The 16,089-nt window shown below is 33.1% G+C and overlaps 1 protein-coding gene across 1 annotated transcript in view; it reads right to left on the reverse strand.

Moving 5' to 3' along the window:
• Positions 1 to 206: 206 nt before the first annotated feature.
• Positions 207 to 16,089, reverse strand: part of LOC109091613 (VPS10 domain-containing receptor SorCS1-like) — a 159,669-nt gene continuing 143,786 nt past the window's right edge. The window contains 8 exon segments of the mRNA XM_042716094.1: positions 207 to 1,209; positions 3,368 to 3,534; positions 6,799 to 6,904; positions 7,157 to 7,256; positions 9,429 to 9,563; positions 13,230 to 13,342; positions 14,051 to 14,174; positions 14,338 to 14,471. Of these exon segments, the coding sequence (XP_042572028.1) occupies positions 1,145 to 1,209; positions 3,368 to 3,534; positions 6,799 to 6,904; positions 7,157 to 7,256; positions 9,429 to 9,563; positions 13,230 to 13,342; positions 14,051 to 14,174; positions 14,338 to 14,471 (944 nt within the window). The 3' untranslated portion in view covers positions 207 to 1,144.

A 16,089-nucleotide genomic window follows, 5' to 3' on the forward strand; every position in this document is an offset into this window, starting at 1 on the left:
TATATAATATATATATATATATATATATATATATATATATATATATATATATATATATATATATATATATATATATATATATATATATATATATATATAGCTGAATATTATATTTCAATTATTATTGTTATTGATTATTTGCTTTGCTAGTTGATTTTTTTTTTTGTGTTTTTTTATTTGTTGATTATTGTCTGTTTGTTAACTGATCATAGCTTCCCTGTGATTTTATACTGCTCATACAGTATGTGAAGAGGGAAAGTAAAAAAAAAAACTTAAATATTTAAATATGTACTTACACATTCATACATTCGTATCCGTCAGCATGTACAGTTTACTTTTGGTATGTCATGACTGAATTTAAATGCACAAAAAAAAAGATATCAAATAAACAAGCAAAATGAAAGCATAAATCATGTAACTCTCTGTGAATTATTCCAAACAAATCTGTTTATGAAACACTAGACACAGTACACGATTATCATCTTCTGCTTGGCCATAATGTCTCAAGTCAGTTTACGCAGAATATCTTGACACTGATATGTATTTGTAAACTAACAGTCAGTTATTTCTACATAGAAACACAAAGATTTTATTTTACTAAGAAAAAATGCTTTGCTATTGCAGAGAAGTAAAATAAGATAAGCAAGCTTCAACATTAACCCTGTTTCATGAATGAAGGCATGAAACTCATAAAATTAGTGGTAAAATCTACATTTCTGTGTTACATGTAAAGTACAGATGTGCTAGATATACAAAATGAAACCCAGAAAATGTGTTTCATTTTACAATAATCATTAATAACTTTACACTTTATTATTAAAACACTTCCAAATGTCACATATCCATGTTGTACTGCCACTGTTAGCGATAAAAAGAAACAGACAGGTAACCAAGTATAATTGTCTTTTTTTCTACCCTTCATGCTGGATTTTCCCTCAGACTCTGTACACACTGGCATCTTAAGAAATGAACAGCATCAAAAATGTTTTCTTGAATACACAGATGTATAAAAAAGCTTTACAAAGTTTGTTCTAGTATTCACAGAGCACAGTAAAGTTAATGTCCAACATGCACAAGTACTGAATAAAGCTTGAAACCTTTGTTTCCGCATGACCAAAGTCCTTGACATGGCGGAGGCTAGAGTTCAAACGTCAATGTATGTAGGAAGATCTGATGAGAATTTGACACGTGGATGAGGTTTGATGCATTCTGGGAAATACAGAGGGACACAATTATAATAAAAACTAAATCAATAAAATGTCTGACAATAAAACATGACAATAAAAACTAAATTAAATGTTGAAAAGAAATCATTTTATCATTTTAAAAGTATTATTATTAATAATTTAATGATTTATATATGTTCATGTATGTATATAATAAATACAATTCTAAAATTCTAAACTAAATTAGAATTGTATTTTATTTACATACACACTATGTAATAAATACATAATATACACAATTCCAATAATTATGTATTTTATATTAATTTGTCTGTCTGTCTATCCTCAAATCTGTAACACAAACTGTGTGTGTGTGTGTGTGTGTGTGTATTACAAAATAGTTTTTAATATATTAATATTTTTAGTTATATTACTATTATATTAATAGTGTTTTTAACCATTTATATTTAGCATTTTACTAATCATACAATTTAGTACAAATAGTAAGTTATATAATAAATTAAGTTTGATTCAAAGGGGAATCAAAAGGCTGAATCCTGACTGGACGAGAGGAGGAGCTGGGGATGGAGGAGGGTAGTTAGTTATTGAGCCAACATGAAAGCTGCTGATAATACTGAAGGAACCTTTATATGGAATGCTGTGATAGGTGTTGTATCTCTATAGGTAGACGTGGATCAGCTGAGAGTCAGCTGATGTGAGCTTGACTGATGTGAACTGGCAAAACTAATGCTACGTTTGATTTTTGTCATAACCACTAATGTCAAAGATGATTGAAAATTAGAATACAGTTTGGATTGGTGGTATAGTTCTGGCAATAACTTCCTGTGCATCCATGCAGCCTAGCAGCAATAACCATATGCTGATATCCAGAAACCATATGCTGATATCCCCAGCAAACTGACAGCGAAAATCTCAATGCCTTAAGCAACAAGCATGTTGCCCTTAACCAGATGACCTAATGAGTATGATGCCAATACCTGAAAAGCTTAAGCAACAACGTGTTCTCAATAACAACCAGATAGCCTTTAGACAAGCATGTTTCCAACAGAAACCAGATAGCCTTAAGAACAAGCATGTTCCAAAAGCAACCAGACAGTTCTGGAACAAGCATGTTTCCAATAAAACTAGATAGAACAATTGTATCTAAAACCTAAACAGAATCAATGCTGAAGCAACCTCATCAAACAACACCTGCTTACTATTGTCTCCCTGGAGCTGCGCCACAGCTGGTTCTGATTCTGCCTGCACCATGATCATTATTTCCTGTCTATCACCAGAAAGCTGCCCAAAAACACAGCATGTTGCCAGTGACAACAGATAATAACTCATATTGCCAATATGATCGCATAAGCCTAACACAAGCATTTTACTGAAAATGACTAAATAAGCCTTAGCAACATGGATAGCCTTAGCAACAGGCATGTTGCCAATAACCTGAAAGCATTAAAAAGGATCTTAGCTTAGCTTCGTGAAGACATTCAGAGATGAATGGAGAGTGAAACATAGCCAGCTGTGATGTGGATGCTTGATCTCTTGATATCCTGCTTCATGCGGGGAGTGCAGATCCCATCTGAACTTGTTCTTGAGTCAGTCACATTAGTATTACTCATGGAGTCCATGTCAATAACGCAGCGATGCGAGGAGCAATGCTAGCTCAGTTACTTCCAAATCAGGCAGCTTAAGATTAATGCGGCGAATTCACGTGTTCAAGTTCACAAACTTGAATCAGAGGTGAAGTCCATGAGAGGAATGTATTTGTATTCCTGATTGCATAATCCTAGTAAGATGGTGGGGTTTTGCCATTAGCTATTGAGCCAACTTGAAAGCTGCTGATAATACTGAAGTACCTTATATATGGATGCTGTGATCCATATCCCTATGGGTCGACGTGGATCAGCTGAGAGTCAGATAATGTGTGCTTGACTGACGTGACCTGCCAGATCTAATGCTACCAACAAAAAAACTGCAACCAACAAAAACTGCTGAGGCCATTTACAGGAAGTTGGCTAACACGGCACGACTGAGCTGAGTGATAGTGAAAGTGTATCTGCTGTTCCCAAGAATCAAAACTATGAGTTCAGTAGAGGAGGGGAGCTGAATATAGGAAAGTACTTCAGTGTTAAATGGAGAAGTATCAGAAGTGGGCGCCGAGGGCCTGTATAATACTGCGTGGTACTCACCGATGGTCTGGCTGTTGGGCTCTGTGTCCAGAGGTTCCAGTGTTGTGAGCAGCTCTCTCTGAGAGCTGAAGCTGGGTGTGCTGTCAGTGAGAGAAACTGGACTCTGGATCATTTCTTGCTCTTTTTCGTCCTGCATCGCTGCATAGACGTGGAGGCCTGGGATCTTCTTGAGGAAAGATTTACAATGAGACACGGGCAAACAAAGCTTGATGCTATGAGACATGCTTGGGGAATCAGTGGTGACGGGAGAAAAAAATAAAACAAAAATCAATATTGTCAAGTGTTAAGCAATCCTAATAACTGAAGGGGAAAAATCTTTTAGAAGTTACAAGTTGTTTCAAGTTTCTTATTATTTAATATTTTTAGGATTTTTGGGTCTTTTTTTTTTTTTTATTTTTATTATTTTCAATTTTATAATTAATTCTGTTCTTTGTAACCTTCTATTCATCAAGAATCCATTGTGTTTTTTTTTTTTCACAGCATATTAATCAGCATAACTGTTTTCAACATTTTTAATAATGCAAAATTCTTTTGGGCAGCAAATCAGAATATTAGAATGATTTCTGAAGATCATGTGACACTGAAGACTGGAGTAATGATGCTGAAATTTAGCATTGCAACACAAAATAAATTACATTTTAATAAAATATATCCAAATAGAAAATAGTTATTTTAAATTCTAATAGTATATCACAATATTACTGTTTTTAAACTACTTTTTTATGAAACCTTGTTGAACAAACACACATACACACACACACACACTAGCAGACACTTATCTTTTAGCAAGAACTACTGGCCAAACATTAGCTAATTAATATTCATGAGCCGGGCTGATAAGGTTTGTAATGTGCGCTTCCGCTCTTTTTCCAAACTTTCTGATGGCCCTGACATTATCAGCTTTGCCATTCAAGTCTTTCTGTTCATTTATCACTAGAAGCATGTGTTTATAGTTTGTGAGTGTGGTACAGTCCGTTTACAAGCCGAGGTCTGGGATCTGCTTCAGGGAAAAGTTGTAAAAGGACATAGAAATAAGAAAAAAAGACCTCTGTGTGAAAAGTCTCACTTAGGAGTTGATAAATCAAGGCCTCCCTTTAGAGAGGTGATTTTATCCGTCTTGGTCTGCATCATTACGGCGGGAGAAAGCCACATAAGCGAAAACCTTAACAAGAGGATTCAAAAGCAAATTTATTGTGCTAAATACAACTGGAGAGGGATTTAGCAGAAAGAAAGCAACACAAACGGGCAGCTCATTAAAATGTGATCTAGCACCCTCATTAATTCACAAAAAGAAACTCACACTCATGTCGCTCCAAACCCATTTACATGCATTTGGCAGATGCTTTTCTTCAGAGTTTACTGTACTGCAACTGAAATTAGTCCTCATGGGACATGAGGCTTTCAAGCTTCAAAAAATGATGCAAATGCACCATAAAAGTAGTCCATACCACTGGTGCTCTATATTTAGGCCATTATTCACCGATCTTCTGAGAATTGAGTTTACAACTCATAAATGAATCATTCAGACTGTTTTTGTGAACTGATTCATTGAAAAGAACAGTTTTTCATCATTAAAATATATATTTATTTTTTAACAGGAAGTTCCTCCTGTTCCTTCAATAAGTGAAAAGTTGCCGGCTGTAGCGTCACTGAGAGCCAGACTGTTATGTATTAAAGCGCTGGAAAATTCTTGGCACTTCTGTTGTCTCCAGATCTTGTCTTATTGAACTCTTGTGCCCTTTTCTCTCTGTCCAGTGATGGAAATCATTTAACATTTCATAAAGGTCAACCTGAAAAACTCAAAGGGCTAAATATTGATAATGTCTGTGCATTGACTGTCATTTCTCATTTGTTATGAGCGCTTAGGGGGAAAAAAAGAAAGAAAAAAAAGAAGGTTCTGCAACAGCGAAAGGGTGAATCACCGCTCAACATATCTGCTCTGTGCTTTACGTTGTTTTAAGCTAAACTGAGCCACAACTTGGAGATCTGAGGGAACAAGAATGACTTTGCCTCATTTGAGTCCTTGCGCAGGCATCTGCTCTGCTTTTTTGTAACAATATTCAAAATAATTGATAATGTTTATTATTACATTAATTTGAAAATTTCTTTAAAAAAATCTAAACAGTTTATATTCAGTTAAATAATGCTGTTTGATTCTATCATAATGCTGATAATACTGTTTAGTTATAAAAAAATAAAAAAAGGTGAATCAATTAATAAAATAATTTTATGAACAGTAAGATTTTTAATGTTTTTTAAAGAATTCTCTTCTGCTCACCAAGCCTGCATTTATCTGATCCAAAATACAGCAAAAGCAGTAAAATTGTGAAATATTTTTACATTTTATATATTTAATATTTATTATATATATTTTTTTTAAACATGTAATTTATTCATGTGATGCAAAGCTGAATTTTCAGCATCATTACTCCAATCTTCAGCGTCACATGATTCTTCAGAAATCATTATAATATGCCGATTTATAATTCAAATTTGGAAACAGTTGTGCTGCTTTTCTTCAGAAATATTTTTTTTTTTTTGCTTCATTTTTTTTTTTTGGAACCTGTGATACTTTTTTTCAGGATTCTTTTATGATTTTTTTTTTTTTTTTCTCATATTAGAAATATGGTGTTATTTTGTTTATTGTTTTAATATTTTACTGTTTTGCTGTTTTTTATTTTATGTTTTGTATGGTATAGTTTACTTGACAGGCATTTTGAGATAATTTGTGTGTGAAATTGTCCATTCAAACACAATACCTCATAGAGAGCTTAATATTTGCGCAGGTTTGCGTGCTTCAGATGACAATATATACCCAAAAATGAAAGATCTGTCATCATTTATTCACCCTCAAGTTGTTCCAAACCTGTATGAGTTTTTTTTTTTTTTTTTTTATTTTTTTTTTTTTTTTTTGTTGAGCATATTTTTTTTTTTTTTGGGATTGTTGGCAACAAAACTTTTTTTTTTTTTTGAGAATGTTGGCAACAAAACTATTGACGGTAGCCATTAACTTTAATAGTATGGGAAAAATACTATGGAAATCAATGGGTACCATCAACATTCTTTAGAATGTCTTCTTTTGTGCTTGACAGATAAAAAAAAAAACTCATACTGGTTTGGAATGACATGAGGGTACCTAAATTATTATTATTTATTATTATTTTTTTATATATATATATATTTTTCTATGCCTTTGAAAATATATACATTCATCCTTATTAAAATGATTATTATATCCAATGTAGTTAGGTAGTTTTTTTTGATAGTAAAAGTACAGTGTCTTGACTACTTCATAAATAACTTGTAATCTTTCAGGCTTCCCCAGACTCTTGCCACTAGACATTTAACCAATTTAGAAAGCTAACCATATTTTGAACTGATAATAAATAGATTATGATCCACGTTGAATTTTTAAAAATGGATGACAATACCTTTTGAATTTATAGATGAGGAACACGGCTAAACCCACCACCACCACAGAGAGGAGCATGAGCATAGCTGAGCCGCTGTGATTCTCGCTTGTGTCCACTAGAGGCGCTAGACGCAGGGGAAAATAAGACAAGCAATTGTTGTCAGTGCACAGTCTGGCAGATTTCAGCCCTTCTATTTATAAACCTTTACAAATCTCTAAAATTAAAATCCCTCAATATTTTTAGAAAAGAATTCATTATGCAATCAATGTCATATGGGCGCTGTTCATCTAAAAATGATAATTCGGTCATTATAAACCATCTGCAAGCCTTCTCTCGTTCATATCCAGAAGGGCAGTGTTTGATTCTAGTTCATTACCTGCTGATAAATGGGCAGCGTATACTGTGATCTGGACTCCTGGTCTGAGTGTGAACTGAACCAGATTCTGATTCAGAGCGCTGAGAACCAGTTCTGAGAGCTGAAAGCAAAATCACATATTCATCATATTCTTACCACACTGGATGAGAAAACACTGCCTTGCATATAATACATCCAAATCTGTCAAATTAAATTACATAAGCATTCACAAAAAGAAATTAGACATTCGTGTCCCGTAGGTATTTGATTTTCCCGGTTCTGAGCCTGGTGAGTGCTGATGCATTGAGGCAAAGTGTGGGCTCTTCATGTTGTTTGTCGTACGTGAGCCTGTACCACACTGAGAAGATGTTTCAGGATAAATCAACTCTATCACCTTCACTCACAAATAAAGATATATGACATAGGAGGGGGATCTCATTTAGGCCTAACATCTCTCTCCTCTCGCTCAAACACACACAGAGCCCTTGACTGTCAGGCGCTTTTATGTATGCAAAAATCTTGAAAGCAGATAGATATTTCCCTCCCCAAATAAAGCCTTGTTCGATTTTGCGCTCGATTATGGCAGATCATGTTTTTAAGGGTCATTCTGAAACGAAACAGGTGCTTAAAGTTTGATCATTTTTAAAGTACTCTCTCTCTCTCTCTCTCTCTCTCTCTCTCTCTCTCTCTCTCTCTCTCTCTCTCTCTCTCTCTCTCTCTCTCTATCAGAGAGTGTGTTTCAGTGTTAATAAATGGCACTGCAACATTTCATCTTAAATTAATATCATTTAATATGGGTCAGGGTATAATAAATTTCAATAATTACTTGTATTTCATACAATCATTGTGAAAGGACTCACAGGATTTAAAGATCTTTGCCTACTGACAAGTCAGCCAAAGATGGGGAAAATAAAATAAAATAAAATAAAATAAAATAAAATAAAATAAAATAAAACTTTCCTTTGAAATGTGCACTTTCTGAAATGATGAGAATTCATTTCAGATAATCAATTGATTTAAAAAAAAGTTTTTTAACTTTAACTATTTGTTGAAGAACTCACTTTCTGAAATGGTGCTAACTTTATTATTAAAGAGTTGCTGTTTTTTTTTTGTTTTTTTTGGATGATGGATTAGTTTATTATGATTATAATAAATATGATGTTAAGAGTTTATTTATTTATTTATTTATTTTCATAAACAACTCTTAAGCTTTGTCTTGGGCATCAGATCTGAGTTCAGCGATGACCAAACCTCACATAAATATACTTCCTGTTCAAAGAATTTCTTTTTTCGCTCTTTCTACCCAAGCTTCATTAAATCTGCCTCATTTACTAAATGACTCCTGACTTATTTCTGCGCTCCTTTATTTCTTCAGTGCTCTCACCTTCTGTCTCTCTCTCTCCTTATCTCTCACCCTTTTAAAATTAGACCATTCCATGAATAATTACTTTCTTTATGAATTGTACCAGGGTCAGTCAGTCTATTATACTTTTTTAATAAGGCTATCTACACATTATACTTTGAACATCCCACCCTTGAACAGAGATTTATGAGGATCTGCAGTGAAAGGTCCATTGCAGATTCAAGGTAGGTTTGGGCGAGGGAAAAAAAAGCAGCCCGTGCATGGACATCCTCAAAGTGCAGATATCCCCCTATCATCTGTGATATATCTCTGGCCCATAAGCGATCTAGTGGATGGGTTACTTATGACCTCCTCTATAGTGAGTCTGTATAGTGAGAAATCACTGCCTCAAAAATATAGATGACTCTGCATGTTAATATTGGAGGATATGAGCCATCTTCTCATATTCGATAATGGCTGTTCTCTGTTATGGCCAAATATACTGCAGTATGGCCAGAATTACCCTTGACCTCACAAGTGAGTTATAAGAAATGTATCTCATTAAGCTCTGACATCTAATCAGAAAGCCACTTTTACCGATACTTTCTGAAGTTGCTTATGAAAGTGTATTTATGTGGTTGTCTCATGACCTAGTATTTCATTTCAGGAGAAAATTAAGAGACTTTATGATCAAGAACAATCTCTGTGGACTAGTAAAAACAGTTTTTTTAAATAGAGTTAAATAGGCCAACATTGACATCTGCTGGAGACCATAAGAAGCTCTTGTCAAGATCCTCCATTTACCCACCATCCTTTTGTATTTGAAAGGAGGACTGGAAATAGTATTTGAATATCTGAGCCCTTTCTTCTGAATACGAGACAAAGGTAAAGCAAAACATTAATTATAGCTGAGTGTTTCACGACTGAGATTGAAAATCATGCATCATGTACCTGGTCTAAATGGGTGGCTGTTTTGTCTGGTTTCCCCTCTGTCAGCTGTTTGTCCGGTAACAGGAAGAATTCGGCCGCTGTTGGCAGTCCAGGCAACACAGTGACCAACAGCTGCTCTGGATTCACTCCTGTCGCCTGAAGACCAGCAAACAGACTCTTAGAGATACAAACATCCAATAAACAGGGTTAGAGGAATACAAGAGTCAAAGAAACAAAAAATAAAAAAAGACAATCCCTTTATTTCAAATATTCTTTTGAGACTGACTTTTTACCCCAAAGATGTTTTTATCATTTGTTATTATTATTATTATTATTATTATTATTATGATTTATTTCAAATATTCTTTTGAGACTGACTTTTTACCCCAAAGATGTTTATTATTATTATTATTTTATTATTATTATTAATACTAATACTAATACTAATACTAATAATAATAATATTAATACTTAAAATGTTATTTTTTTAGTTAGTATTATTATTATATACATATTAATACCTTTATTCAGCAAGGATGCATTAAATTTATCAAAAGTGACAATTACAGTATGATTTATAATATTTTTCAAATAAATTCTGTTCTTTTGGACTTTCTATTTATCAAAGAATCCTGAAAGAAAAAATAATAATAATCACAGTTTTGACAAAATTATTAAGCAGCACAACCATTTTTGACATTAATTATGACAAGGAATGTTTCAAATCAGCATATTAGAATGATTTGTGAAGGATCGTGTGACACTGAAGACATAAATATTTATCACATAATTATTATTAAAATGGAAACCCTTTTTTAAAATTGTAATAATATTTCAGAATATTGCTGTTTTTAGTGTATTTTTTATGAAATAAATGCAGAATAAGGGACTTTTACTTTTGTTTGTATATATTTGAGCCATTATTTAAAACAATAAAATTAATTGTTTTCTGTCTCAAGAATACACATGATTACACAGTCCATTGCTGCAATGCAATTTAAAGAATTCAAAAATTAACTTTTCAACATCATTTACTCCCTCGTGTCTTCTAAATGAGTTGAACCAGATTTGACATCATGTCACACATCATTGGTTCCCACTCTTGCAACAAATCAATTCTTCTGTATTTCCCCTTTTGTGTTCCACAGACGAAAAATGGTAGGGTTAGGAATTAAATGAGGGTGAGTAAATAAAGTGAGAATTTTCATGTTTTTCAGAAAATAAATATATAAATTTCTCCTTGGTTGGTGTTACAAGGTCACAACGTCCACCTCGTTCCTGTCCATATGCCCAGCGCAAAACTCATTACACATATTACCACTAACCAACTAGAGCAGAACACGCATATGGCTCACATGAGAACCGTTATTCTCAAGTGTCATATTTCATAAACATCCATAAAGAAAGTCCCCATGTTCAGTTATAACGGCCTCTTGAAAATGCCACGGGGGAAGTGCAGGAGAGCACTGATGATTATTTCGGTCTGTCGTGTCATATGTTTGAATATTCGTGAAGCTTGTTCTGTCACAGTGGTGTTTCCTTTCCATCAGTGAGAGTGAATCTGGAAGCCAACTTCACAAGTGTGTCAACTTGAGTTCTTCAAGCAAAGTGTGCAGCGTGAAAACCCATTAAAGCTCCTGACTACACTTGTGTTTGTACACTTTTTATACCTGGAATGGATATCATATATACAGTATATCGTTCAAAAGTTTGGGATCAGTAAGATTTTTTAGGTTTTTTTGTATTTTATTTAATTTTTTTACGTTATGCTCATCAAAGCTATTTATTTGATCAAAAATACAGAAAAAAATGTAATGTTGTGAAATATTATTACAATTAAAAATGACAGTTTGTATTATTATATATTATATAGTTTACTATACTTTAAAATATAATTTATTCCTGTAAAGCAAAGCTGAACTTTCTTTTGAATACATCATTACTCCAGTCTTCAGTGTCACATGATCCTGTTTTGGAAACAGGATTCTTTTATGAATAAAAAATAAAATTTTCCAAATTACATGACAAAAAAAGTCAGTAACATAATCCATTACATTACACATTTTAGGTAACGTAATCAGACTACTTTTTGATTACTTTTGTCCTAACTTGTTTATCACATTGGATAATCTTGTACCATAATGATGTAAAAATACAAAGAGTAAGAAAATATATTCCATTTATTGTAATTAACAACATGAAGTGTATTAAACATTATATTGCATCAAGGTTTCCAAAATGAAAAGCTAACAATTATTTAAATCATAAATCATGTAAAATTGTAATAAATGATTTTAAAATAACAATCAAAACACTTACTAAAAAAAAAAGTGAAATATTTTATGTTTACATGCACGCCACATGACCATGTCAGAGCACTCTGAACACGCAAATGTGATACTTAATAATTCAAATATTGATTTTAATTAAAATCTCATGAGTACTTACAGGGATCCTTATTATTTCACTACTTTTTTTATTTTTGTTTTTTTACTTTTTTTAACTGTGTATGTTTATGTAAACAATGTTCAATGCAAATGAAGATTTTTTTTTTTTATTTTACAGACTTTCCTTTGCTGAGTTACAACAAACGACTGGTCAGGGACCACAACAAGATTTTTGGTTTGTGATATCACAGACCTTTGCTTTTTACATATACATAACTGCCCCCTGACATATACCCTGCCCCCGGGAGCACACAATCACAACACACTGGGCCAGCTAACCAATCTGAGCCCATTGTGTATTTCTGAGGAATGGAAAGAATGGAAACAGTGGTAATGCATGAAAAAAAAAAAAAATCATGTAATGGTGTTGTGTTGCAGTGAATTAAACTAAATAAAGTGACTTTCTAAGTTAATATGAGCGGCAGGCTATTTAAGAAAGGAAAATTTCAAAGATTAAAAATAAGTATAATAATTTATTGCTATTGCGTGAATAATATGTAATCATGTCATCATTAAAAAAGCAACTATAGTCTGATTATGAGTATTTTAAAATGTAATTTAGTCTAATTATGAGTATTTTAAAATGTAATTTAGTCTAATTATAAGTACTTAATTTTTGGAATCTGATTATGTACTCCAGATTACATGAAATCAGTTACTACCCAGCTCAGTATATATAGACTCTGAACATTTGAATGCCCTCTTGAATTGGCTCAAGTAGTGCTTTAAATTGAAATTCTCTGAAAGGATTTTTTATTTATGTCACGACTACTGAACAGAATTCTTTTTGAAGATTTTATGCTGACATTTGTCAAATAATGCTCAAAACCTGAAATGTCAAATGCCATTACATATCTGTGAAACACATCCATTAGTGGTTTATCGTCATCCTTTGTGTTTAATATCTATGCAGGAAATCCACAGAAGACCTTGATTATTGTTTGATAAAATAATTTGGAGGTTCTTGATTGATATGAGTTTTGTTTTTTTTTGTTTATAGAAATGAGTTCAGTTATATTGTTTATATTTTCTTTTGTTCAGTTCATATAATGTATATTCATGGAGTAATATCATAAAGATTATTTGATAAATTTATTTTTATACTTTTATTATTAACATTGATAAATATGCTGTAATTTGATTTTGAGAAGGTTAGAAAGACTTTAATATGTATAGCTTTTTAAACTTTATGTTAGCACTACTACCATATATATGACCTCAAGGGGGACAGACATGAATGCCTCTTCATGCTTTATTATATTGTATATGCAGTGAAGCATTATATATTGTAATGTGATGTCACTGAATAGGGGAGCAGATTTTCAGCTGTGTGAAAATTGAATGTTTTGTCAAATGGTAAATGGTTTGAACTCACCTGCACCATAGAGGTTTTAATGACTCGACTCACATCCAGCCTCCATTCAGCCACATCAGGGTTGTGATCATCCAGATTAGATGAAAAGGCAAGAAGATGAGATCTGAAGTATTCTGTAATATAAAAAGAAAAAAAAAAAAAAATGTTTACAATTACTGTTTGTCTGACTACTGCACTGCAGTACACCTGTGCTGCAGCATTTGCTTTCAATGTGTATTTAAATGTATTTAAAATGCAATATGAATATGGTTTCATTTTGAGTTTTGACATTTTTGAAGAAAAAAAAAAGAAAAGAAAAGGAGGGTGGAGATTTTTTAAAACTAATTTAAAATCACCAGGAAATGAAATTGCATTGCAATTAGTAAAGGACATTGTTTTAATAGTATTATTAATAAGAAATGTTCCTTGAGCAGCAAATCATTATATTAGAATTACATTTGACAAAATATCCAAATAGAAAACAATTATTTTAAACTATAATAATATTTTACAATATTATTGTTTTTATTGTATTTTTGGTAAACATAAGTGGTTCTTTCAAAAACAATTGACTTATATATTAAATTATAAAAACATAAAAATAACATAACATTAACATATTTTTATTTTATTTGTTTTTTTTTTTTTTTTTTTTTTCATTTACCATTTTTACCATTCCTTGTATGCTAAACTACAATAGTTAAAATGTTGATGTTTTCCCAAATGTATCACAAATATACAAAGAGCAAGGAAAAAAACATATTTTGAGAAATCTTATTGCTCATATATGAAGCTATCTTCAATACCCAGCAGTCTGTTTACTTGTTGTGTGTAAAACTCACCGTGGACAGCGACGGTTTTCCTGTCTTGCAGGATGGTATTCCCAGCAGACACCTGTACAGTGACAACGCTGATTCCCTCTCGAGAGAACGTGAATGCCACACTCCCCTCCAGCGTGATCACGGGCTGTGAATACAGTGTAAGAGAGACTCTCTAGAGTACGCCCTGTCAGCGCAGTTGCAGTGAAGATGCCAACTTTATTTACATGGCACTCTGTGAGGCAAACACACACACACACACAGACTGAGTCATGCACAGGTGTCTAGTGAGTCACACATGGAGGCTTTACCTCCGAATTGTTCCCAAACCACCAGATATAGGTGACCGTTCCCACTTGGCTTGGTGAGAGAACTGCTGTCAGATTGACTTCTTTATTTTTCACAGCGACAAAAGGGGCGGAGAGGTGAATAGACTCCAGTTGACCTGAGCCGAGAGAAAAAGAACAGAGAAAAGTTGGTTATTCGCGCTGAACGAGTTTAACAGTGTTTGCTAGTTCTCAAAACTTATTAATTTCCTCCCATTTAAACCTGCTGTGTTAAACGCAGATGAGAGATCCAATAAAGTTTTTTTCATTTTAGTGATACAACTAGATGAAAAATTTGTAAGAAATATATTTATCGTTAGTATAACTTGACTCTCTCCCTACTTTCTTTTCTCTGGCTACTGTGTATAGACCGCCAGGGCCAGATTTCCTAGAAATTTGGTTAATGTTGATAAATCGCTAATTGTAGGAGACTTTAACATTAATGTTGATAATATAAATGATGTGTTAGGTCTTGCTTTTACAGACTTAATGAACTCTTTTGGAGTCAAGCAAAAAATAACCAGACCCACTCATCATTTTAGTCATACACTAGATTTAATTATATCACATGGAGCTGATCTTAATTATATAGATATATTACCTCAAAGTGACGATGTTAATGACCACTACCTTGTATCGTGCATGCTGCCTATTACTGATATTAACTATATGGACATCCGTGTTATCGTCCAGAAAAAATGTACTGTGCCATGGTACAACAGCAATACCCATTCTCTCAAGAAAGAAATGCAAATGGAGAAAAACTTGGACGCTTTTAGTATTGCATGGAAAAACAGTATGTCCAGCTATAGACAGGCTCTAAAAGCTGCCCGGGCTGAGCATATCAACAAACCCATAGAAAATAACTAAAACAATCCAATGTTTTTATTTAGCACAGTGGGCGGCTAGATCAGCAAATAATCAGATAATAAAATAAAATAATCATCAATTGTGCTCCTTCCTGCAAAATTACAAATAACTTTCTTCATGCGTCAGACCAAGGCTGCATCTCATTGCTAGTTTTACTTGAACTTAGTGCTGCGCTCGACACCATAGATCACAACATACTCATAGATAGATTACAAAACTTACAGGTATTCACGGACAGGCGCTTTAAAAGATGGTTTAGATCCTACCTTTCCGATCGCTATCACTTTGTCTATTTAAACGGGGAATCATCTCAGTTAAATCCAGTAAAGTATGGAGTGCCATAAAGATCTGTCCTAGGCCCTCTGCTATTTTCAATATACATGTTGCCCCTTGGTAATATTCTTAGAAAATATGGGATTAGTTTCCATTATTATGCTGATGATACTCAACTATAGGACCAGATGAAACTTCTAAATGATCTAAGCTAACAGAGTGTGTTAAAAATGTAAAAGACTTGATGACCAATAATTAGGATAAGACTGAGATATTACTTATTGGACCAAAAAACAGTGCACAGAATCTCTTAGATTACAATTTACAATCTAGACAGATGACTGTTACTTCCTCTACAGTCAAAAATGTGGTGTTATATTAGACTGCAATTTGTCTTTTGAAAATCATTTCCCATTTTACAAAAATAGCATAATTCCCATCTTAGAAACATTGCCAAGCTACAGAACATGTTACCTGTTTCTGATGCAGAAAAGCTAGTTCATACATTCATGACCTCTAGACTGTACTACTGTAATGCACTGCTAGGTGGATGTTCTGCATCTTCAAACAAACAAGCTACAGGAAGTCCAAAAT

This window comes from Cyprinus carpio, chromosome B1 (assembly GCF_018340385.1).
Source record: "Cyprinus carpio isolate SPL01 chromosome B1, ASM1834038v1, whole genome shotgun sequence".
NCBI lineage: Eukaryota > Metazoa > Chordata > Actinopteri > Cypriniformes > Cyprinidae > Cyprinus > Cyprinus carpio.